The sequence below is a fragment of the Hippocampus bargibanti genome, linkage group LG14, assembly GCF_051943395.1.
Source record: "Hippocampus bargibanti isolate YZ-2025 linkage group LG14, ASM5194339v1, whole genome shotgun sequence".
Taxonomy (NCBI): Eukaryota; Metazoa; Chordata; class Actinopteri; order Syngnathiformes; family Syngnathidae; genus Hippocampus; species Hippocampus bargibanti.
In genome coordinates this window covers 11,810,809-11,833,501 of record NC_142747.1, presented here as the reverse complement: position 1 = coordinate 11,833,501, position 22,693 = coordinate 11,810,809, and the positions used below count along the sequence as shown (strand labels likewise).

General features: G+C 39.9%; 1 protein-coding gene across 3 annotated transcripts in view; it reads left to right on the top strand.

The window, feature by feature from the left end:
• hip1 (huntingtin interacting protein 1) overlaps window positions 1-22,693 on the top strand; it is a 32,794-nt gene that overhangs the window by 2,153 nt on the left and 7,948 nt on the right. For 2 of the 3 annotated variants that reach the window (XM_089013674.1, XM_089013673.1), the window contains exons 2-18: window positions 11,056-11,119; window positions 12,575-12,717; window positions 12,899-12,955; window positions 14,551-14,631; window positions 15,108-15,184; window positions 16,428-16,489; window positions 17,161-17,301; window positions 17,702-17,759; window positions 17,861-17,936; window positions 18,468-18,611; window positions 18,713-18,810; window positions 19,100-19,172; window positions 19,306-19,489; window positions 20,653-20,741; window positions 20,829-20,945; window positions 21,387-21,488; window positions 21,774-21,968. In XM_089013674.1, coding sequence (XP_088869800.1) covers window positions 11,056-11,119; window positions 12,575-12,717; window positions 12,899-12,955; window positions 14,551-14,631; window positions 15,108-15,184; window positions 16,428-16,489; window positions 17,161-17,301; window positions 17,702-17,759; window positions 17,861-17,936; window positions 18,468-18,611; window positions 18,713-18,810; window positions 19,100-19,172; window positions 19,306-19,489; window positions 20,653-20,741; window positions 20,829-20,945; window positions 21,387-21,488; window positions 21,774-21,968 — 1,761 coding nt within the window. Of the gene's footprint in view, window positions 1-3,715; window positions 4,014-11,055; window positions 11,120-12,574; window positions 12,718-12,898; window positions 12,956-14,550; window positions 14,632-15,107; window positions 15,185-16,427; window positions 16,490-17,160; window positions 17,302-17,701; window positions 17,760-17,860; window positions 17,937-18,467; window positions 18,612-18,712; window positions 18,811-19,099; window positions 19,173-19,305; window positions 19,490-20,652; window positions 20,742-20,828; window positions 20,946-21,386; window positions 21,489-21,773; window positions 21,969-22,693 lie in introns of those variants that run through there. The other variant, XM_089013676.1, reaches the window with a different exon arrangement.

Genomic DNA, 22,693 nt, shown 5'->3' with positions numbered 1-22,693 from the left:
TATGTTTTCCAGTTTAGTTAACATTGAGGCCTGTGATGCCAATGCATGTTTTGTCGCAGGGGTTAGATTGATGGGTCAAAGGTACTGATAAGATTTGGCAAAACTGGCAACTGCAGTTTTAGGTATGATTGCTTTGATTTGCATTCACTGTCTTGATTTGTTTTAAGATGAAAATAATCAAACTTGCTTGAGGAATGGGACAATGTTTGTTTTCTTCTTGTTGTGTGACTGAAATCCAGTTTTATGAAAATGCGTCCTAGGCTATGGGTTTGTCTACAAAGACGTGTGCAGTTTTGCAATTATTGAGCAACATAACCTTTCACCCTGTTAAGCAGGGTAAACTACCAGGGAGTGATCTAAATCATATCGGTCAGAGTTTCCGCATGGGATATAAGCCTGGACGAGGGAGGCAAGATAGCGCACAGTGCCTGATTTTAATGACATGCTCATTATGGCAGCTGGCTCTTAAATTATGCTATGACGTCAACCGGAAATATGTTTTTCTTAGACATGTATTTATGTTTAATGTGGGTTCTCATTTGTGTCTGTGAGTTTCAAAGTAGAGTTATTCCTCATTTATCAAGGGGGGTAGGTTCCAAAAAGATTCAGTGACAGTTGAAATCTGTCAAGTTGTCAGCTCTATTTATTTTTTCAATTATTATAAAATACAATACTGTACTACAGAATAAAAATAAAAATACTTACTTTAACAAAATCTATCTTTTTAAAACATAATTATTGTCATAGTTTGTTTCATCTACAATTCACCGATAGCAATGGCAAAGAATAGAAATCTGGAGGGCCGGGAGATGCATTTTAAAACTGATGCATTAAACAGCAAAGCCCTGAAAAGTGAACCGTAATATCGCGAGGTATTCACCTAAAAGGAACATGTGTTGCTGCTGCTTTATGTTTGTTGTTTGTTATCCATGTCTTGTCACTCAGACATTGTAAAACGGCCCCAGATGCTATTTTTATTTGGGAATTAGTGTAAGTAGTCATTTTTGGATATTCAAACCATAATTAAAGCTTGTGGAAGGCTTTTTCCCCGCAAGTTCCCCCGCTGGGGTATGCAGTGTGAACCACTGACTGACTTCACATTGTGTGTTGCAAAATAAAGGCCTTAAAATTAGACTACCCGTGAGGGCTGGGTGATTATGGGGGAAGACAAACAATCCTGGTTATTTTGATTTCTATTGATCTCATAATGAATACAAGTGGATTATTCATTGACAATCATTTACCAAATGTATGGCTAATATTCAATCTACATAAAATATGGCAGATGGCCCGATATATCACTTTGTCAGCAATTGTCTGTTAAGAGTATGCGTGTACCGTATTTTTGGTGTATAAGGCACACTGGATTATAAGGTGCACCCCCAATGAATGGTGTATTTTCAAACTTTTTCTATACAGTTTTGAAAGGCGCTTAGAAATTAAATGTATTATTATTATAAGACGCATCGGACTAAAAGGCTCACCTGCAATGAATGAAAAAAAGTTTTCTAAACATAACCTATAAATATCTAAAAGTTTTCCAAATATAAACTGGAAATGTATAGTGCTGGAACTGTATAGTGCCACTTAGCAGTTTTTTTGACGACGATACTAGTGCAGCGTGTTCTACCGGAAACAAATTCCTTGTGTGTTCTACATACTTGGCAATAAAGATGATTCTGATTCTGATTCTGATATAAGGCACATCAACATTTTAAGGCGCTACGGTAGTGGCGGTTAGACTGTTGTTGACATCTTTACTTATCCTCACATCAACCTTTGAAAATACTTACAATAATCGGCCAAGTATTAGGGGTTGTATGGTGTCTTCCTCCTCGCAGAGGCCCTTACTGCAAAGTTCGTCACTTGAAGAGAGAAACGCGTGGTGCATGAAATACAAAACACATGACATATCTTGGCACACTACACCATATGCGGGACTCTTTCATGCAAACATTGACTTCTTCATTGAATATACGCCTGCGTAACGAACCTTATTTTCAGTCATGGAGTGATTGTCTGTTGCAGATAAGACTGACCATCTTGGTGGACAGGCACCAAAAGCCATAACAGCCAGTTCAGAAATCTGTTTTTCACTTTCCCCCATTTTTTTTCTCTATGGATTATGCCCTCACACCTTTAACTGCAATCCAATAATCACATCACCATTTCATATTTTGTTGTCCCTGTTGTTGGTCTTTGCTTCAGAACTGATAGGCAGTTATGATATCCGAGTGATTTCATTGTTCAAATGTATCGGTGAGGTGAAAGGTACAAAAGAATAACAAGTTATTAAATACACCATGCGATAGAGCAAAGAGAATCACATCTAATCATTTAATTGTCAAACAAGTATGTACAATAAGAAATGTGTATCCCTTGTTCATTTGTCGTGCAAAAAAGCTGAAGGAAATTGCATACAAAGTTAATTCTTGAATAATGGCTGAACTTATCGAATGTGAGGCTTAGTATATTAAGGTATGTACTTTATATGTCAAAAATGGTCAGTCTCTTGGTGAAGGCCCCTCATGGTACCAGAAAGTGAAGAGAGGCAGTGGAAAAGAAGCTGCATTGTCTTGAGCCAATTTGTTGATGTGGAGCAGACAGATCGAAGGGGTCAAAGTCGAAGCCCATCACATTTATTCTGCCCGCAAAAGCAAATCAAACTTGTGAAATTCCATGATGCTTGCTGAAGTCTGAACCAAAATTTCAAATTATCCCATGTAAAGCACAATAACGGTCATTATTTTTTATTTCAAATTTGAAAATGGGTTATTTATTAATTTGTTCTGCACTCAATATGTAATATGTGGAGGGGATTAAACATTCGATTGGCTTCCCTAAAGTGACACCCTTGCTATCGGTAGTGTGCATCTCACGCAGTGGTTCATCTGATGGTAAAAATGTATTCAAAACAACAAACATCTCAAGCTGCATCTCCAATGTGCGTGTGTTTGAATGATTGGGCAAAATAGCTAATGGGCATATTTGCAAACATATTCAAAGATCCATCGTCATATGAAACAGTGTGGAAATTCTAGATTTTGGAGAGTTACTAAACCTAAATTGGAGTTAGAAAATGTATTTGTCCATTAGATTTTACCCTTGGTCAAACTAAAAGTCACCCCAAAACAAAACCAATTAGGCCTAACACTTATTTGGCCTAGGGGCAGGAGACTTTACCATGCTCATTTTTAAAAGTTGAGGAACCTATAAGACTCCAGACGGGGGTGTCAGTTGCCTAGAGTTGCTCGAATGATATGAATTGAGTTTTTGTTCCTGAAGCTTGCTCTTTTATGAAATATCCAACAGCCAAAAAGAAATAACACGTCTGCAATATAGACTGCAGATTTCCAGGTTGCCTCGTAATCATTTATAAGGGCAGCTATTAGCCAAGATTGACACGTATGCATTTTTTTTTTGTAATATCTTGGATATATTTCAGGGGCAATTGCAAGCATGTAGGTAAGTAGGAGAAGGGGAATCATTCTGTCTCTGGAAGCTTGTTTTGGAAAGCACAAATGGTAGACTTTAACCACCCCACCACCGAACTTTGCAGGCCCCCTGGTGGGCGCGGAACCCCGTTTGAAAACCTCCGAGTTTGCGCCATCCTACTCTGCAGCCTCCCGTGCCGCTATTGTTTTCAAATAGAAGCGGGCTATTTGCAAAATAAAGCAAGCAGGGAGAGTCTTGCTTCAAGCTGTGGCGGGCGGGATATGAAATTTGCGGTCGTCCTGAACACTTCAGTTTCTCCGCGGTCGTATGTTGCGTGCAGCTCGCGGAGGGAGAGAGAGAGACGGAACAACGAAAGAAAGGAAGGAAGTGGGGACAGGGGGTAGCATTTTTATACCAAATCGGGACACATGTTGAGCTAACGTCGCGCTCCTCCACCCACACCCCCCTTTCTCGCCCAAACGCATTTGTTACCTCCCTGGTCCTCGCGTTTGGATCAAGCCAGCGGATCTTCAGCCCCCCGCTTAGGGAGGGAAAGGACCATGGATCTCAGTAAAATTGTAAGTACTCTAGGGTACATGCAGTTTCGTGATATTAGCGACTGCCATAGAACGGCGTTGTTTCGGCGGGTTGCGGGCTGGTGTGAAATAAGGCGTCGAAGGTATTCTCAAGAAAGGGCCTGTTTTCCTTCGTCTAGCCAAATGTGCCAATGACAAGTTTTATTATTGTGTTGTTGGCCTGGGGGGCACACGGGGTGCGTTTAAAACAAAGCGACCCACATCTTCAGTCAAATGTAAGCAGCATCGATAAATAGAATCACGAACCAAACAGCAGTACAGGGCACCCTGTGTTATTAACAAACAAGAGTTACTAAACCTAAATTGGAGTTAGAATATGTATTTGTCAAACAAATAGTGGTTTTGCTATTGAACTGGGTCTCTCTCTGGGTAGAGAAAGAGTAAAACGCACTTGCTCCTAGTATCCATTTTTTTGTGTGAGGAGAGACCCGGTCACAAAAAAACAAAGTACTGACCTGACAGAATAGTGCAGGGAAATACCAACACCTTAGGTCCTAACAAGTCCTAACTTGCTAGAAGGTTAATCTCGAACCTAAAATGCTTGGGTGTGTGTTAGTGTAGATACTACATACAATACAAACAGATGCATTCAAGATGTCTTATGGCCGTATGGACAGCAAAACAGCAGTTAGAAAGTGTGAAGCAATCCATTCTACAACTTCCCTAAAACAGAATAGTATTTTTAAGAAGTACAATTAAAAAAACAGGAGGTTTAAAAATAAAAACAAAGCAAGGTACCATGTGCAAATCAGGTAATGTACAGTAATTCATAGGTGTGGTGCAACATAGGAGGCTCAAAAAAGTCCAACCTGCATGATTTATAGCAGTAAATGATGTGATGGAGACAAATAGGCTGTGTTCCGAATGCAATCGAGCAGGTGCATGTAAGAAACAAGAGCGGCCTTTTATCGGAAGCATGGATGGGACATAGACTTGTTGGAATGGGGGTGGATGGGAGGTGCACGGACATCTTGAACACACCGTCTTTATCCTTGTGAAAGAGGTGTATTGATATCGTCTCAATGCCGATGATATAGGATAAAATTGACATTAAATACCCCAATGCTTATTTTGACTACCAAAAACAAGAAATTATTGTTTTGTTGTTGACGATGCAAAGTGAGGTGCACACAAATGTTGTAATTGCATTAGTTATTATTTTCAAAGAGTCACTCTTGTGATATTCTCAAGGCTGTTTCTTGAGATTATCTTTGTTTTGGTTGTTGAGTTTGGTCAGAGATTGTGTAGCATGGAGACAACTGCGAAAAAGATTGTTGCTGTCAGCACTGTTCGCAATTCCCATCATAATGTTGATATTTTTCATGCATTTGCCTTCGATTGGGCATTGTGATTTCCAAGCACATGTGGGAATATTAATGTAATTTACATGATCATTGTCTTCACATAGATCACAGCTGTGCAACTTGAAGCCGAGCACATCAAATAATTTGAGAAAACGTGTTATTACAGAAGTGTATCAAGATGCGAGCTGTCCATATTCGTTTTTGTGATTTCTGGTTAACGCTGAATGATTTCTCATTTTTTGATCGCAATCAGCTCCAAGTTGTAAAAAAGTTTGTTTATTGGCGTCACAACACACACTTGAACACCGTCCTTGTTTTGTTAGCGGCTCACAAAGAAGGAATGCGAGGTACTGGGCCAACATGCGGCACAAAAAGGCACATGTGTGTGCTTACTCGCTGGCGTGGCTAAACACTATCCGAACAAAGCATTCATTTTTGGAACTTGGTGCACACATAAGGCATCATTAGGTGCTCCATCAATATTGCAGAAAGTTTAAGACTTTTAACAAATACCCTGCCAGACATGAGCAAAAATGTGTCCACTCCAGTGCCCGGGTTTTATCATTGTCACTCACATTTTACAGGACCCACAGAATATTGAGTTTTAGGACTACATATACATTCAATGCAGAGTAAGTAAGAAACCTTAGACTCTCTTCTTTCATTAGAAAAAAAGTTAATTCACAAGTTATGAGTCTGAAGTTACATGAGCTTGAAATGAGGGCGGCTGTCCAAAATACAATGCATTACATATATATTGGTTTACCTTTAAATAAAGGTAAATCCAATACAATCCAACAACAACTGAAGCTGTAACAACATAACCAACATGGAAATTAGTGAAGTACTGCCAGAAGTTTTACCTTTATTGGCAGTCCCAGCAAGAAAAACAAAACCCGAACAAATTCACGTCATATGTTCAATTCCCGAATAAATTTGGGAATGGCAGTGAATGAGTTAAGTACACCTCATGGGTATTCGTGTAGTATTGTCATGTGTCATATATGAAGAAATACTGTTTGTGTTTTGAAAGCACCATGAACTGTTGGTGGTTTTCTTATGCAACAAACGCAGCTGGTTGAATCTACGCATCACTATTCCAAAATTGTATACTCACAGAAGAGATAATTTGTTCCAGGTTTGGTGGATGTAACTTGATGTATTTTAAACTTGTTGGGTAGTAAATGGTCACAACTTAATTCCAAACATTTCCTGCGGGAAGGCGCACACACAAACGCACTGGGAGTCTGTGATTGATAGCTCCATGTGATTGGTGGTGGGGTGCATTGACAAAAGTGACCTAAGCAGCTTCATTGAGCTGCACAGATGTTCTTTTTTTATGATGTGTCCGCATGACATCAGCAGCCCTCCCAGATTTAAGCTTTAGAGCCGAGGCTTCACGCAAACGTGCAGAAAGACTTCCCAATAGGAGGGTCTCATAAACATGGGGGGGGTGTAGGTTTAAGGGTTTAATTATGCTGGAGTCCGGCCGTCTGTGCATTTTTAGAGCTTTAACGAGCTTCTGCTTGTCTTCTGCTTCTATTCTCAACATTTGACTTATTTTAAATACGCCAAAGTTTTACATGTTTTCATGCCTTTTTAAGTGCCTATGAAACGACATTCGTAATCCACTGTGTACCTACATAAACAAAAGACTTGTGTTATGGTATTTGATTTACACTGTTCTCAATTGGTAACTTTCTTCAGCCTTAAATTACCTTGTGATTAGCTTGAAATCAACTAAATGCGTCCAACTTGGCAACATTGTGTTGAACAGTATTGCAGGCTTTTCTGTTCGAACAGACCTTCTCAGAGTGTTTGCATGTTCCATGCAGTATTCTTAAGCTGACGATTTTCCACTACCTTCCTCTACTTGGTGCCAGCACTTCAAGAGGTGAGGAGTGACGTTCGGGGGGAACAGATGTTTGTGTCAGATGCGACAAGTAAAATGGTCCTGACACAAGCAACACTGTATTAGTTCAAAGGAATGAGGAAAGTTACATTTGGAAATGCACCTTACCTCCACATTGATTTTTCTATTTAGTTTTTTGCTTGTTTTTTTCTTTCATAAGTCATTTCTTTCCTTTGTTGCTGTCGTAAACTTTTGTTGTTGACATGTGTGATTAAGAGGTTTGAGGTTTTCATTTTTGGAAGGGCCATGCAGGTTTTTTTTTGTGTTTTGTTTGAAAAATCACTTTCATTTTAAGCCAACAAGACTAGTTTACTTATTTTGATCCTACTATAAAGGACAAATAATTGTTCATATTGTTTAACTTTAGACTTTTTTTTAAAGCAGGACCCACGTTTTGTTAATTTGTAAAGCATACCATGTTTTATGAAGCAAATCCTGGTATAGTTTTGCAATTCTATTCATCCTTCAGTTTGGTACATGAAATGATGCTTATAGTTTGGCAGCTGCTTTACCCACCTTAAGCATCAGTACGCAATGTGAAAGGGATAGAAGGAAGAATGTCTTTCATTATGGTGATCCTGCCACTGTCTGGTGGAACGCAACACTTTTTTATTTTTTGCATGAGGAGTGGAGCTGTGTATTTTTCAGAAGAAGCTGGCCAGGAAATGGGCAGTGCTGGATTTGCTAAGACAGGAAGCATGACCAAGCACTTGTAAACGCTTTGAAACACCATTTGTTTGTTACAAGAACCAAAACGATTGATTGGAAAAAGTGAGTAATGGTGCCATTCATTGAAGGTAGCTACAGCTCAAAGTCACCTTAGCTCATATGATGGATGACGTTCATGTTTATAGGATTCAAGTGCGCTCTTGTCTTTCCACAATTATCAATGCCTGGAGAGCATTCGTTTGCCATGGTTTGAATTGGAGCTAGTTACAATTCTTTCACTTGTCGGGAAAGAAGCCACTTTTAAACATATTAACTGGCCTTATTTATCTTTCCACTTATGTAGACATTACACAATTTTGTAAATCAGTCCCGCTTCCATACCTCAAGTCGAACCAAGAGTTTCAGGGCTCAGACCAGCCCACCAATGTTCACATTTCAATGAAGATACACAGTTACCCTGATTATTGTATCAGTTTTTGACACTGTACAATGTCGTTTTATCAAACGCTGAGATTAAGGCAGCCAATGCTGCCTTTCTGTAAGTGCTCTTAATTTGAAATGTGTGCACACTCCTTCCGATGGACTACTTAGTGAAATGACTCTAACTTCATGATTGCCACACAGTTATCAATGGAGGCTTTCCCATCATACTTTATTGGCATTCCAAGTAACCCTTGTGAATTATTGCGACATTTGGCATTAAATTATTTTCACTTGGTGACACCCTTCGTCAAAAAGAGTGCAGTAGGCAGTATATCTTAGCCTACAAGTGTGTTTTATTGGTACACCTATTGGATAAGGTAGTAGTTGCATTCAAATGACTTGGACACACATTTGCTGATTTTACACAGGCTATAGGGAAAGGCTGGAACTGCTTTCTCGAGCATCATGTACTATTGCAACCCAGCCCAGCAGGAAATCGCCAGAATGTGTAAATTACTCACCCGGGGCTTGTATACAGTATTCAACAAGTTCTGTACTCTTGTCTACTTATACTTTCTTCCTAATGTGCAAACTGTCAGACATCTAAAGAGGATATTGTCAGCAGGGATGAAATCATGATCCCTGTCTCTCTGTGAAGCATGCGTTGGAAATTAATGGATTATTGATCAATGATGTCATGAATTCAGGAGACAGCACACAACATCCTTTTCTTGCTGTGACCCTGAAAACCCTTACATCCATTCTGTACTCTACAAAATATTCTGTGGAGTCTTTAAAAAAGAATGACTACTGAGTTGTTTCATTAAGGAGGCAGTTGATGCTTCCTCCCAGCACAGATAGCCTACCATCAGCATATCAATGATCTGCCTTTTTATCAGTATCAGAATCAGAAAACCTTTATTCGTCCCACAATGGGGAAATTTGCAGTCCACAGCAGCAAATGAAAGGGGATGGGGTGGGGGGTGAAAGGATAGAAAACAAGATATTCTGAGCATAACATTATACTTAATTAGGTCTGCTTTGACCAAGCTAACATGGCTTAAAGAGATGGTTTTACAAAAGACCACTGTAAAATATATGATGGTCACTGAAATTCTTCTGTTACACGTTTTAAAGTGTAAAAGGAATAAAATGGAGGTATCAGAATCATAATCATCTTTATTGGGCAAGTATGTAGAACACACAAGGAATTAGCCTCTGGCAAATTTCATCATCTACCTTCGTATCATCATGCTGAACGTCTTCAAATATCAAGTATAGATGGGCGAGTTAAACCAGTTAAATCTAATCAAAAACCACAGCTCATCTCAGACTTTGCCTTCTCCCCCTTTTTAGTGCACTTGGATTTATCAGTCAGGACCGTCTGTTTCAATGCAAGGAGCTAATTGACTATTGATGCCACTCAGCCTCCACAGCCAATTTAAGGAGTCCTGGGCAGCTGGCTCTCTCTTTCAACCTCCAAGTACAAAGTGTCACTGTGGACTAACTGGGTCATCCACTTGTGGGAAGCAATAGCAGTAGGCTACCATGGGATTTTTAATAGGTGTGGCCGGGGGTTGAAAATGTCTTCAGAATTGTAACACGTGGGAAATACATCAACGCTCAAATAATAAACTATGATATTTATTGATGGACAGGGCACTGGGTTTGCTCCTCCCCTTTCTTGTTTACTTTCTCTTCTGACTTCTTGCACACTGGCACAAACAGATTCAGGACGTCTGTGGGGAAGCGAGATTATGAAAAGGCTTCCCGTGCTCTCTTGAATTTTGCTGTTATCCACTAACTAAATGTAAATCGACAGAATGCCATTTGTGATTTATTTTCTCATCTTAACTCATACAATGCCAATGGTGTATGAATACGTCTTGAAAACATGCAAAGCTGATATAAAAAGGACATGTTGATAGGCCATTTCCTGTTTTTTTTGCTGTTTTTTTTTTGCACAGCAAATTATTTGAAATATGTCCAGCTGCTGGCGCTATGTGTTAAAGGATAAGCTAGGATCATGCTTCAGAAAAAGTAGAAGTTGATGGGCACGGTACATGGGTAGAGTAGCGTACTGAAAGGCGTTGGAGTTTCTATCTTAGACCACCGGTGACAAAATCGTAGCCTGAGGGCAAATCTGGCCCCTGACATAATTTTATAAGGCCCGCAGAAGCCAATCAAACACATCAACACCCATTGTGTTTGCTCAAATATATACCAACTTTCAAATCCTCATATGTAATGAATAAGAGAAATATTCTAAGCAATTTCTTCTTACGAAGACAGTATTACGGAAACTTAAACAATGGTTGAATATACATTTTATGCTTGACTTTGACTTCTTTATATGGTTTCACAGTCATAATGATCCTCAAAGGGAAACAATAACTACAATGTGGCGCGTGACAAAAAAGGTGCCTGTGATTGTATTGCCCTTTACAATCAGAGTCAGTTAAACGGTCACATACGCTCAGACTATTTGTTGTCAGCCTTGAGCTCAGTATGCCTCTCAGCTTCTGTCTTGAATACCAACTCAAAAGAAAATAGGTCAATCACCTTCACTTCATCTTCAGTGACTCTCAGTCTCTCGGTAAAAAGGGCAAAGCTGAAAAATACAAACGTGTCATATTGTGAAATGAAAGACTTTGAGAGTTTTGGAAAATGTATATTTTGTATGGTTTCCCATTTTGTTCCTCTTTCTTCCTCACAGGCAGTCAGCATCAACAAGGCCATCAACACACAGGAGGTTGCTGTCAAAGAGAAGCATGCCAGGAATATCCTCATATTTTGTGTGCATGCACAAGTGTGTGTTTGTGATTCCCGTCTGACATAGTTACTCGCTGGATGAGAGTATGTTCGTGCAACATCAAAACAACAAACAGAGAGTAGCCTCATCTATGCTGAAACGAATGTATTTTGTAGGATACAAAATAAAATGCAATACAGTCATTATGGTTCATCATTTCAGTTATAGTAGTGCAAAACTGCTTGAAATTATAAAATAGTAGTGCAAAACTGCTTGACATTATAAAATAGTGAGTGAAATAGATATTAATATTGTCTTTTTGGGTGGACAGAAGGATAAAATGAAAGTTCTTGGATTTTTTCCAAGATATATTTTCTCTTTATTTAACTTTGTGCTGTGTCCTAATCAAATAACAGAGAACAAAGTCATAATTGGTCAGTGGAGTAGACCCCCCGTTACTTAAAACCGTGCCTGTCCACAAGTCACAAATTCCGATGAATAATTGACGCCCCCCTGAAAATGATTCGCATTTCTTATATTAATATTTTAACCCATAAGTAAATACCACTACGATGTCAAAACATTTATTTGCAGTTCAAACATTGAGAAAGATTGCTGTACATTAAAAACACTGTTCAATAAACAGCTTCCCGCTAGGCATGGCATGTACAGTGTGCACTAACAGGGCTTTGTTTTGCATTCAAAATGTTCAGTAAAAAAACCCTGTGAGATGCCAACAATTCCGATCATGATGAAGAATTACTGCATCAGTGCAGTCTGCAAAGCAATCAACATTCGATTGCACAACAAAGTGCTAAAGCTACATGATGCCAATGCTCTCTGGGGTGGTTTGTGGTAATGGGAATCTCCGATGCTTGGTAGGTTACAGTGTCCAACCGATAAAGCAGTGATAGAATGCTTTGCATTTCACTGTTTAGTGACCCAAGCCGGAGTGACAACTTAAACTGCTGTCATATAGATACATTAAGCATTATTCTGCTGAGCTTTTTCTATCTGCTTTATGCTATATGTGGCGCCATCATATCTATCATCTGCAGGTGTAAAATCTAACATCACAGCTATTACCGGTACAGTTGGGAATGGAAAAGCAAATTATTTTCGATTTGATAAATCTCAGGGTTGAAAACATATTGGTCGCATCTATACAGATTATTATTCATACAGCAGATCCATCCCATAGCTTTCTGTTATATCGCCACTCCCAAAAGAAGGCCAGGTTGGATTTGAAAAAAATCGGAACTGTGTTGTTCACAGACAATTGAACTGCATGTGTGAGAGCGTAGCTTTTCGGTCATAGATAGATGTGATTAATCTGTAAGAATTTATGGAGGCATTAATTGGATAATAAACACCCATGATGATATCCCAAGGTTTCACGAGGGTAAAATGAGACTGGTGGGGAATCAAATGTTGAAGGGAATTATTTTGCACGTTGTCAAATGTTGCTCCTTGACTGTGTCACCCTGCATTTTGGGAACTCATCATGAGAAAGGTGCTCACACATTCTGGGCAGCGGTCAACAGGCTTCCTCTCTCAAGCAATGCAGTCCTTTGCTGGAAGTTCTGCCACGTCTTCCACAAATTATTACGAGACGGCCATCCCAACGTACGTGAAGACAGCATCGCATTTTTTTCTGACACTATATTTTCCACTATAAACTTTATCGACCAGTGTTATTGGCCCCCACTTACCTCTCCAATTATCTATCGTCACCATTTTAATTTATGTAAACTCAGAATGTTATTTCCTTCCCTAATTTCCTCTGTGCCTGTTGCCATCGCTTCAGGTGATAAAGGACTCTATGAGGAATAAGGCTGACTTGACGGATATGAGCAGGATGTGGGTAAGGAAGCACACACGACAGTCTCTTCCCATCACAACATGCACCTACCGCTGACTTTGTCAAATGATTATTTAAACATGAGCAGAAAATATGTGGCGTTTGGTAAAAATGTTGTTTCCATCTTTAAAGGTTCCATTCTTTCAATTTTCTTTCGGTACTGTGTGTGAGTTCATGTATGTGTGCAAACATGATGAATGATAATGTGATGCCTCAGTTTCGTAAGACCTTACAAGTCAGAAAGCAACAGTTGTCAATTAAGAGCCATCAACGACCATCACAAATGTAAATAAAGTTACTTTATTATACAGTGCCGTGTATTTCTTTCATTACCATACAATAGCACATTTATTATACAAAGAATAAGGTATGTTATGTGTAGTTTTAATGCTTATGGGAACGGATTATTCCCATTTTAATGGTTTCCTATGGGAATTTTTTTTGTGATACACACTTTTTGGCTTACACACTCTCTCTGGGAACCAATTAAGTTCTAAGCTGAGGTCTCACTATATAATAATAATACATTTTATTTCAAGCGCCTTTCAAAACACCCAAGGACACTTTACAATAAAAACAATAAAACAAAGCACATAACAATAAAACCATAAGTAAAATGATACATAATAAAATAGCAGATAGAACTATACATTGAAAGCAATTTTAAACAAGTGGGTTTTGAGGTGAGCCTTGAAAATAGGGAGGGAGTCAATATTGCGGATGTTGGGTGGAAGATAATTCCAGAGTTTGGGAGCAGAGCGGCTGAAAGCTCTGCATCCCATCGTGGTGAGACGGGCAGAGGGCACATAGAGGTGAAGGGAGGATGAAGATCTGAGGGACCGAGAGGGAACAGAGATTTGAAGCAGGTCAGAAAGATAGGGAGGGGCAAGGTTATGGATGGCTTTGAATGTAAACAGAAGTATTTTGAATTCATTTCACATTTAAGGCGCACCTTATCTGTGAAGTTATATTTTGCCCGCAAGAGGTCTTGCAACTACTGTCCGCAACCACCGACTCTATTTCCCCCTGTCGAAGAAATAGTGCGTAACTCCAGCCCCGACTGTAGCGCCTTATAATGTGGTATGCCTTATATTCGGAAAGCTTTTATATATTTATATATTATATTTGGAAAACTTTTTTCATTCATTGAAGGTGCGTGCACCTTATAGTCCGGTGTGCCTTATATATGAAAAAAGTTTGAAATCCACCATTCTTTGCGGGTGCGCCTTATACACTGGAAAATACGGTACGTAAAAATATTGTTTTGGAGCGTTGATACTTCCTGGCTTGTGACCACAAGAGAAAAGGGTTCAAGTGGACCAGAAGCTGCCTGCAGCGTGCAATTCCAAAGTTAACTGGATCAATAAAGCGTGAGGGAATATTTTGACTTACATTCGTTGTAGCTGCTCCACAAGAGGAAGCCAGTCAGACTTCCAACCTTAATTAAACACCGCCTCGGGCCCATGTGTCATCTCAAATTTCCTTGTGTTCTTCAAGCAGCACAATTTGCAGGCCAAAAGTAGGAGGTAGTGTTTCTACACATGGACATGTCTCCAAATGTTTGTCTCCCTTTATCACACAGCCTCTTGTGCCTACAGGGTCACTTAAGTGAAGGCTACGGGAAGCTCTGCAGCATCTACCTCAAACTGATAATCACCAAAATGGAGTTTCACATCAAAGTGAGTTGGCATAGCCTATAAAACCAACAAACCTCTGTCATCGCTCATTATCCTTGCCTGACGTCTCTCTTTATTGCAATCGTTTCCCTGTGGGTGGGACATGGGTGGCTACTCATAGAACATTGCGGGTGTGATACAGATGCCTTGTCAAGAAATTAAGGTCATTTTCATGCGTAGTGGTAGACAGAAATTAATTATTCTAACATTTTCTTTACAATATTAAGAAAAGTTGGGGTCACGCCTCCACTACACTCAGGTGGGGCTTTAGTGGCTAACACTGCAAAGTCTGGAGGAGCCGATCATGTATACTTCCGCGGAAATTGTTTGCTCAAACAGCGGCTTACGCTTCAGCGGGATTTTTATATTGCACACCTTACAATAATAGGGATTGAGTCACATGTGTCTCACAGGTAGCCTGCAGCGTGCTACTCATGTTATTTGAGCCTCCACCCTTCTTGTGTTGTCTTCTTCTTCAGAACCCTCGCTTCCCCGGCAACCTGCAGATGTCGAACAGACAACTTGAGGAGGCAGGAGAGAATGACGTCAACAATTTGTGAGTAAAGAAAGGTGCCATTTCATTTATGCAATGGAAACCGGAAAGATTTAAAAAAAACTTTGAGCTTTGGTTTGTTCAAATGTTCTCCTTATGTGTTAATTAAAATATGATTGTTAAATATTTTCTTTAAAATCCGCCTCATAACTCACTCTTTGGCATTTGAGTCAGCATCATTCAGACTTTATTTTAGTTTTACCCCCTGGTGTTTTCTACTATCTGTGTGACTGCTTTATTTCCTATATATGATAGTTGTCCATGTTAAGCGCTTTGTCACAGCTTCAGATGTTGTTAAAGTGCTAATAAGTCAATATGTATTTATTGTATTGTATTTGCCATTATAAAATTACACAATACAATCATTTACCACTCTAGCCGAGTTGATTGTCATGCTAATCATAGTAACACTGGGGGGAAAAAGGCAAATACCTTTTGAATACCAATTCGGCCGATGCAGTGTTCTGATTATTGTCATTAATTTTTCCAATTTGGGTTTGTCGTGACTAATCCCTGCCTGGTAGTGTTAACATAGTCGTACAAAACAAAGCCAAAGAAAAACACAAATAACTTTATCGACATGGAACCAGTGGATATTAGTGGATTGAGCTTAAATGTTGTCCTATTTTTGCTCTTGGTATCTGGGCTCAACACTGCAGCCCATATGCTTGCAGAAACTCCCAACCTTTCAGTGTGTGCCAGTAAAAAATTCATCTGTCGGCATTAGCCTGAGTGCATGTTTTCATGCTCCTATTGGGACTTTGGGCAGGGGCGGGCAGGGGGTTGATACAGCGAAGGCCCTTTGGAACACATCTATGGCCCTCTGACTGCGCATACAAGGTGCCCGTCTATGAAGCGCGTCAGGATAAATCCTTCCAGTATCAAATAAATAAATAACTTAACAAGAACTATTTGCTTGAATGAAAGACTTTTTAAGCCGTCTTCCCGTTCGGTTTTCTGCAATTCACTGAAGTGTGTCACATACGTGCGACAGGCAGATGCCTGTGATTGGAACACAGATTATTAACCCATTCACCTCCAACGTCATCATTTGCCACCCAGAACAAAAGACTTTCAAACTCAAATGACAGGATCGTAGCTGTGTGGGGAAACTCTGTTTGCTTCTGAGGCTAAGCAGAGGCATTGTATGCCATCCGTATTATTTCCGATGAAAGTAGCAGAATAGTAATGTTACATTTTGCCAAAGGTGTGTAAAATGTATTCCTCTTTGTGTGTCCCCCCACAGCTTTCAATTAACAGTGGAGATGTTTGATTACCTGGAGTGTCAACTCAACCTCTTCATAGGCGGTAAGGTGTTTTTGGACTGATGGGATGATCGGCTGTGAACACCCATTCATTTGGCCGCAAAGTTCATGCTCGGGCAGACCGTAGCACTGAGTGATAGAGTTCTAATGCGGTACAAAACTAGACACTTTTATGATCAGACCAGTGATGCGTCTGATTGAGTGGTTCCAGACTCTTTTGTTGTCTGGGTGAGTCATCATAGGTGCTTGTCTCTCACAGTATATGGACATGGCTAAAAATAGGCTGTTGTGCTGAAAGGAAATGCTACAAAAGCTGCTCTCCTCCACTCATGAATGATTCGAAGAAAATTACATTCTTGTTTCTTTTTATCATGGCCTTCAGTCTGCATCCTGTGCACATTATTTTCACACAATTCACTTTTATTTCAGACTCTTTTGAGAGGAGTTTCTGAAACCTTTACCCTTTATGTGGCTGCTTTTAGAATGGCAGACTTATTTAAGTCACATTTCTTCTTTAATGCAAACCATTGTGAACACAGTGCAAAGCGATTTTTCACGGCAATCTTCAAATCAACTCGACAACGTCAGAGGTGTTTCATGATTTTCGGAGACTGAGAAAAGACACAATTCTGTTAAGAGTGGTGTTTAAGTGAAATAAGAAAGTTGAGATAAATTGCAAGATCAATTTTAGCAGTCTGTGTTTCTGTGTCCCAGTATTCAGCTCGCTAGACATGTCTCGGTCAGTATCTGTGACTGCTGCAGGCCAATGTCGTCTGGCTCCGCTCATTCAAGTCATTTTGGACTGCAGCCACCTATACGACTACACAGTCAAGCTGCTATTTAAGCTGCACTCATGTGAGTAACACACACGTTCACCAAGGTTGTGTATGATAATTTGGTGAACCGGCACAAAAAAAACAACAAAATAAATGTGTAATCACGTGTGGTTGTACAACAGGGTTTGAAAGAATAACAAAATACAAATCCACATGCCGTTTTAGTGTAAGTATCAGTGATCTGACAGAAAGTCATGAACATGTCCAAATCGTGGTTCTAATTTAAATTTGTGAGTATATCCTGGCTCGATGCTATTCATGAAAAATGTGGAATGTTTTCATTAGATAAAAAAAAAAAAAAACATTCGAATCAGATGAATCATTATATTCTCTCAATATTTTCTGAAAGTTCTCATCTGACAACCTGAAAGAAATATCATCTGTAATTTGACAATTTAATGTGTTATTTTCGTATGCAGGCCTTCCAGCAGACACTCTCCAAGGCCATCGAGATCGCTTCCAGGAACAGTTTAAAAAGTATGAATGACCAATGGTGCACAAACCTTGCCGGTCGCACCATCACCACTATTAAGCGCTGACAAAGATGTTCTTACACTCTTCGATTTTGTTCATTACAGGTTGAAGAGTCTGTTTTATCGCTCCAGTAACTTGCAGTACTTCAAGCGGTTGATTCAGATCCCACAGTTGCCTGAGGTGATGATTGAACCATTGAATTAATTCTAAAACATGGATGTCACAGTCCTAGAGTACAGCGGCATGTCCGCTTTGTGTTTCATTTTCAAAGTGTTTGGTGAGGTTGGGCTGACGGTTGTGACCAGGTTTCTCATCAGAAAATTCATGCAAACATTCTTTTACGGATCAGAGAAAGCCTTTCGCCAAACTGTTCGCATTTCAGGCATAGAATTGCTCAAAAGTGAAACAGCAGGAGCTAATGGGTCTAGTCCATCTCAACCTGATTAATAAATGAAAAGGTCTGCCCAAAATGTCTACAAAGCACATCAATCTCTTACATTTAATCCATTTCCAACATAAAGTCAATCAATAGTTTTGAACATTTATTTAAAAGTGTGCTCTTTTTGCACTGTGTTAAAAAAGTGATGAAAAATTCTGCTCGGGTGGAGCACATGTTGTTAAACATTTGCTAGCGTGACTACAATTTGCTTTCTGTCTTTTTTTCATACAACAAATTTAAAAACATTGATTCGGATGAATGTTTCTTTGCAGAATCCGCCAAACTTCCTCCGTGCATCTGCCCTGTCGGAGCACATCAGTCCTGTGGTTGTGATCCCGGCCGAGTCGTCTTCCCCAGAGTCAGAACACATGGTGGAAACTGACGACCTGGTGGACACAGACCTGCCCGTCCTTGCGGTAAATACACAATAACTGTCTGAAGCGCATTGACCAATAACTGAAGTCATTAGTGACATTTGAACCCGTAGTTATGAATATTGAATGTTTTAACACTCTAGGCTCCGGTGGAGACAAAATTTGATGACATGTTTGGCACCTCGGCTGCAATTGACCCCTTCAATTTCAACAATCAGAACGGCATGCGCAAGGACGATAAGTATGACTTGAAGACTATGTCAATAAAAGTCTGATTAAGCAACCCAGCACGTTATGACCCGAAATGGATAACTTTGACCTGACCTGAACTGAATGAATACCTTGCGATTTGGTCACAAGCCCCAGGTAAAATAATTACCTGTCTGTCAGAAATACTAAGACTTTACAGCTGTTCAAAGCTTTTTGTACATTATTTGAGGATGACTGCAATCTCAATATAAAACTCAAATTTTGAAAGAAATATGATTAGAGGTTTTGATTGCAAGTCTCCGTCTTCCTCGATCCGCCAGAGACCGACTGATTGAACAGCTGACAAAGGAGATCCAGGCCCTTCAGGACGAATTGGAATCATTCCGACTGGAGGTGAAAAGAAAAGCGAGTCCCCCCCGCTCCCCCCAAAAAAAAATCCCGATTTCATCCAAGTTCATGATAAATGAATTTGCTCATAATTCCCTTGATCAAACAAACATAATTACTCATTCTCCCCATCTGCCAGAGTGGACGACTATGTCAGATATTGAGGGGGCGTGTCAATGAACTGGAGGCAGAGCTAGCAGAGCAGAGCCACCTGAGGCTACAGGCGGCCGGAGAAAGTGAGTTCCTGAAGGCTGAGCTTGACGACCTGAGGAAGGTCAGAGAGGACACAGTGAAAGAGCAGCGAAGTCTCACCGAGATAGAGAGTAAGTCTTCTCTCTGGTATATCACAGGGTAATTTGATGACCTGCTGTTATGGAAGAAAATGTTAAGCTGGCCAAAATGTCTATGAAGTGTTGGAGTCTATCCCAGCCTTCTTCGGGCAGCAGACGTGGGACACCCTCAACTGGTTGCCAGTCAATCACATGGCACAAATTTTCAACAACCGTTTGTGCTCACAATCACACCCAAGGACATTTTAGAGCAGGGGTCGGGAACCTTTTTTACTAAGAGAGCCATAAAAGTAAAATATTTAGAAATGTTATTCAGTGAGAGCACACACACGCAAACACGCACGCACGGGCGTCCACTTTTCAACAAAATGTCAGAATGTATCATTTAAAATAACGTTGTGAAAGTACTCACCGTTAACATGAATGGTATTCCGTTCCTTGTGATTGGTAAATAGACAGCCAAATGATCGGGTCCATAGGCGAAGTTACTGCTAGCTAGCCTGCACACGGCTCATAAACTTCCACACTTGCTATCTGCAATTTACTTCTCGCAGAAGTATATTGATGATAACGTTAACATGGGGTTTGTTAAAATGTCACTTACATTCGACTGTTTCATCGATGGAATTGTTTCATTGCAAATTAGAATCAGAACATTTTCTCTTCTCAAAGGCGAATGCTCTGGTGCATTCAAGCTGAAGTGTACTCGTTTGGCTCATTTATAGAGGTGTCTACCTGTTTGGACATGACAGCCAGTATCATCCAGCATCATCGCTTTCCGCCAACTGCAGCCCCAACAGGAAATGAACGGCGAAAAAACGAGAATATGTGTTTAGTTTTATCGGCGAGCCATATGCAATCATCAAAAGGTCTCGCGAGCCATAGCTTCCCGACCCCTGTTTTAGAGTGTTTGATTGACCTGCCATGCTTGAGGCCATGCAAAATATTCACAAGACCACCATATTGCCATGGTCAGAACGACTTTGAACAAATAAAGGATTTAATTTGTTGTTCTTCAAGGAGTACACATTGTACACATTAGTGTAGTCTGTGCATTTAACGTGTAAATACATGTACTCAAACTAAAGAAAATGACTGCATTGTGCAATTTGTTTCTACACAGGTGAAAACATTAGGTAAAGGTCCCAATATATTGGTGGCTAATGGAATTAATATTCCCAAACATTCTTTTGCAGAAAAAGCTCAGGCCAATGAACAGCGCTATACTAAGCTGAAGGAGAAGTACAGCGAGCTGGTACAAGGCCATGCTGAATTACTAAGGAAGGTGAGGGGGGGAAAAAAACACCTTTCTTCATATTGAAGAACGCTTCTCATTAATGCCCTAAGCGTACATTTATGTGTGTGGGTGCAGAATGCAGAGGTGACCCGGCAGGTGACGGTAGCTCGGGCAGCTCAGGATGAAATTGATGCAGCGAGGAAAGAAATGCAGGACAAAGTAAAGACTGCTCAGGATTGTGCAGAAAGACAGGTGGGCATTGAAGTCTGCTTTTTTTCCAGTAATGGCTTCATGAAGTTCATGAATTGGCTCGTGTAACCACTGTGTTGTGGCACGCTCACATTGTTAAGGAATCATCGGGTGTCGCGCACAAATTGTCCAATTACACTTAACAGTCTAAATCTGAAAATTATATTTGAAAATCGATTTATATGTCTTCCTTCAACCCCTGCATGTGTATCCGTTTTGAGTCCAAGTAAACAGGCCCAGATTGAACACAGACAAAACTAATTTGTGAGAGACTTAACACAAGATTGTCAATTTGATGTTTATACATTTTCTGATATGTGTTTGGTGGTGTCCTGTGAGTTGATTCTAATGTGAACTATATGCCTTATATCAGCATAGGTGTCCAAACACTGATCTCAAGAAATCTCTTTTTTTTTTTTTTTTTTTTTTTTTTTTTTAACCCAGCAACGAGTGCAGCGAGAGCACATGGAAGAATTGCAGAGAGAGCTGGTGTCCAGCAGGACAGAGCTGGATTCCCTTAAAACCACAATGGCCTCTTCTCAACAGGTCGGTTCTTGTTCTTCATTACACCACAAAAACAACAATTGTTTTTTTTTCCACCATAATCTTTCAAAGCAACGTATGTCTACTCAAAATTGTCTGATTTTAATCATTTCACTTATATTGCAACATATTTTCTTTACTGGAGCAAAATACGATGATATGAAATGCCTTTCTGTCTGCTTCCCATGTATTTGTGATATTTTAAGATTTTTTTTTTCAATGAGAAGTTTTCTTCTCCTGTACGACTGAGAGCTTACACAGACGTTTTTTTTTTTCATTGTTTGGCAGTCCAAGCAAGCACTCGGTACTCAACTAGCTGCCATGGAAACTCAGAAAGCGGAACTGGTTGAGTCCTTGTCCAAAGTGGAAGCCGAGCTGGCCGTTCAAGGGGAGGAGCTTGAGCGTATTCGGAGTTCATTGGCCAGTGAGAGGGAGAGTGGTGTTAAGGCAGCCGAAGCCCTGCAAAATCAGCTCAATGACAAGGTGAAAAGTCAAACAGGAAAATCAAATCAACTGGGTCCAGCTATATATACTGTATGCAGTTCTAGTTCTTATGTTTGTCAGCCATAATTAAAATCATGCATTCATTTTGTTTACTTTAACTCATTCACTGCCAGACGATGTGCAAAAATGCGTCCACCCCAATGCCAAGGTTTTTGTCATTGTCACTCGAATTCCAGGACCCACAGAATATTGAGTTTTAGGACTACATAAACATTCAATGCAGCGTAAGAAACCTTAGACTCTCTTCTTTCATCAGAAAAAAAGAGTTAATTCCTAAATTATATGGGTCTTGAGTTATAGGAGCGTGAAATGAGGACGGCTGTCCAAAATACAATGCAATGCAATTATAATAAAAAACTATAATATTGGTTTATATAGCGCTTTAACAACAGCCGAAGCTGGAACAAAGCACTAACATGGAAAAGGGGAAATGCTCCCCGAGGCCATCGCCAATGCTTTATCGGCACCCAAACAAGGAACTAAACCCGAACAACTCCTGAAATGTCGCTCTATGTTATATTTTCAATTCCCGAATATATTTGTGAATGGCAGTGAATGAGTTAAAAAGCAATAGATTAAATTTCATAATAAGCCATGATCACAAACAACATTGTCTACATATAGCCTAGTTGCAGTTTTGTTGTGATTTACATCCCTTTTTGGAGATCATTATCTTCAAAATATATTGATGTAAAATGCTTTTA